Raw genomic sequence first — 3,021 nt, 5'->3', positions numbered from 1 at the left:
CTCCATCCAGAGAATCCTTCACCTCTGCGAAAAACAAACAACAGTTTATTATTACTGAGCTGAGGCGAGTGTTGTTGCGAGCCAAGATTCGCGTGGTCACGTGCGCCTTTCGCTCCCACACTAGTATGCTGTAGTAGTAGCCAGTACGTGCTGCTGGTTTGGTTTGGTTGGACACGCCCTGTTCGTGTCACTTTGCGCGCACCAGCGTGCCTGCCTCCCTCCATTATCATTGCCTCATACCATTTGTTTTTCGATCGATTCCGCACCACCCAGGGGCAGGCAGAGCATCATCATCTTGCTCGCCGGAACACAGACAAGATTGGAAAAAACCACATGTGAGCGAGCCTCGACTGGAGCTACCTTTGAATTTTCCTTTTGGGGAATAGCTTTCAACAGATGGACACTGGCTTTGCTTACCCTAACACTACTTGTTGCTGTTTACTTTTCTTCTAGCTAGGAGGATCCCCTGCACTCTCTGCATTGCATTACAGGTCTAAGAAACAAAGAAGAAGAATAAGAAAATCTATGGAGGAAGAACACTCCCTAGGATCAGTTTCTAAGAAAAACGAGAGCTGAGAAAAACGGAGAGAGCAGCAACCAAGCATACAGGTCTCAGGAAAAAGATAAATTAAAATCCGGAGAAACAACAACTCCTCCCTAGGAAAAAGTTTTAGTTTTTGCTGGCTGGCTGACTGACTGAAGGTTCTTCTTGTTCTTGCTCAAGCTGAATTATTGCTGGGCTAAACGCGAAACAATCCTAGGCGCGCGCGCGCGCTCTTGCTCGCTAGCTAGCTAGATGAGCTGCCGGTGGTCGGGGCCAATGCGGTTGCGGATGAGGAACTCGTCCGCCGCGGCGCCGGGCGGCGCCGGCCCGTCGAAGAGCAGCGGGCTGGGCACGTGGATGAGGCCCGGCCCGGCGCCAAACTGCTGGTGCTGGTGGCGCGGCTGGTGCTGGTGGTGCAGGAGCATCTGCTGCTGGTGCTGCGTGGGCGGGGTGTCCTTCTGGCGCCGCAGCTCCACCACCTTGCGGTGGGAGTTGGAGTGCACGGACGGCTCGAACGTGGGGCTGGCCGCCGGCCGGTACTCGGGCACCAGCCGCCCGGACTTGTACCGCACCCCGCACGCGTTGCACAGCGTCTTGGGCCCCATGGGCCCCGTCCGCCACTGCGGGGTCTTGTCCGTCTCGCAGTGCAGGCACCTCCGCCCCTCCGCAGCCGCCTGCGCCGCGGCGCTCAGCGGCGGCGCCGTGGGGCCGCCGCCCTCCTTCTTCTTGGCAGAGGCCTTGGGGGGCCTCTTGTGCGGGAAGGCCTGGAAGCCGGTGCCGGACTCGGACGGCGACAAGACCCCGGACGCCGGGGACGGCGGCGAGGCGGGCGCCGGCGGGAGCACCAGCAGGCGGGAGGACCAGTTGCAGGGCGCCACGCGGGACCGCTTGCTGCGCGCCTTGCCCGGCACCGACACCGGCCCCGCCTCCGAGTGCAGCATCCCCGGCGGCGGCGCAAGGGCGGGCGCGCGAGTGGGAGGCGCCGCCGCCGCAGCCTTGGCCGCCAGCTTCTGGGACGGCGAGGGGATGCCGGAGATGAGCTGCAGCTTGCGGAGGTCCTCGGTGGGGAAGTTGTCGTCGCCGCCCATGTAGTTGGACAGCCATTCCAGCTCCGCCAGCTGGTCGTACTGCGCACCACAAATTCAGAACACACACAATTCAGTCAGTCAGCAAAGCATGGCCGCCGCGTAGCGTAATTAACTCGGCGAATCAATTGCTACCACTACTCGCCACTATCGGAAATGAATCAATCAAATGTTTGGTGTGTGGCAGCTCTGCGGAGTGAGGAGAGCATTGATTTTAGGATGTTGCTATTTCTGGCCCCGGGTTCCGTCGGTTACTATTTACGGGAGGTGCTAAAGAGTTTCCTTTCCTTTATTCATTCACAGGGCAGAGTTTTAATTGCGGGGAGACGAACGCATTTGACCGTCCAAAAAACGCCCCGGAATTCCAACAATTCGACATAATTCATGTGAAGACTAATGAAAATCGCCTAATTCGAGAATTAATTATTAATTAAACAATTGAATAATTAAAAGGGAGGCAGAAGCCTTACCGGCTCGCAGAGGCCGCCGGAGAAGTCGCCGTCGGCGAGGCCGCCGGAGAGGGAGTTGCTGCAGCTGTCGACGGCGGTCACCGTCGACGAGTCGGCGGACGCGTCGTTCCCGGCCTCCCCGGCGGCGCCGCCAACAGCCCCGTCCTCCAACCCCGCCGCCTCCGCCACCTGCTCCTCCTCCTCGTCGTCGTCGCACGGCAGGTCGAGGAGGTCGTCCACGAGAAACAGGTCCCCGGCGCCGGCCTCCTTCTTAACCTCAACCAGCCCGCCGCCGCCGGCCGGACAGTCGGCCGCCGCCGCCGCCGCCACCTCCATGCGCCGCCGCCACGGAACCAAAACCAAACCAACAAAAACTCCCTCCTCCCCGGCGAACCCCTCCCGACCGCTAATTTGCCCGTCGGATTTTTCGCGAGGCGGAGGAGGGGAGAGAGAAAGAGTAGGGTTTAATCGGGAGGCGTTGGGGAGCGGAGTGGAGGAGAGAGAGAGAGGTCAGCTGGGGTGAACGATTCTTAAGGAGTAAATAAAGCCAAAGCCACTCTCGCCCTCTGCCCTGCTGGCCCTGGGCTGCGCTGCGGCCTCTGGTAAAACATGGACGACTTTAAAAGCCGGGTAATTCGGGGTTATCGAGCATTTAGGGCGGTAAGAAATCCCCGATTTATGGAGCGTACGGGGAAGACGACAACTGTAGCATCACACCACACCGCCATTGCATGTGCTCCATCGCCCTCCATCCCTCCGTCATCCATTAGCAAAGATCAAATTGATTGCATTTCTTTTCTACTTCAATAATATATGGTGAGTGCGAATGAGCTGCCTGTTTTATAAGGGATGAACATTTTAATTATCTCATAGGCAAAAGGAAATCTTGCTAGCAATGGGAAATTCCTTCCTTATTGACATAAATGGCATATCGCACACAAAT

General features: G+C 58.1%; 1 protein-coding gene across 1 annotated transcript; it reads right to left on the bottom strand.

Moving 5' to 3' along the window:
* Positions 1–336: 336 nt before the first annotated feature.
* On the bottom strand, positions 337–2,414 carry LOC124649840 (GATA transcription factor 12-like). The gene is made up of 2 exons (XM_047189405.1): positions 2,100–2,414; positions 337–1,671 (listed from the first exon to the last, which is right to left on the bottom strand). The coding sequence occupies exons 1-2, from the start codon at positions 2,412–2,414 to the stop codon at positions 793–795; spliced, it is 1,194 nt and encodes a 397-aa protein (XP_047045361.1). The 3' UTR covers positions 337–792.
* Between the last annotated feature and the right edge of the window lie 607 nt (positions 2,415–3,021).

Source organism: Lolium rigidum, chromosome 4 (assembly GCF_022539505.1).
Source record: "Lolium rigidum isolate FL_2022 chromosome 4, APGP_CSIRO_Lrig_0.1, whole genome shotgun sequence".
NCBI classification, from domain to species: Eukaryota; Viridiplantae; Streptophyta; class Magnoliopsida; order Poales; family Poaceae; genus Lolium; species Lolium rigidum.
The sequence above is the reverse complement of the archived record's forward strand: the minus strand, read 5'-3'. Positions and strand labels throughout refer to the sequence as shown.

Bases quoted from the DNA above. Each gene is read 5' to 3' on its own strand.
- LOC124649840 (XM_047189405.1), bottom strand. From the start codon at position 2,414: ATGGAGGTGGCGGCGGCGGCGGCGGCCGACTGTCCGGCCGGCGGCGGC. The intron at 1,672-2,099 runs GTAAGGCTTCTG...TGTGGTGCGCAG, and splicing joins CCGGCGGCCTCTGCGAGCCG to TACGACCAGCTGGCGGAGCT.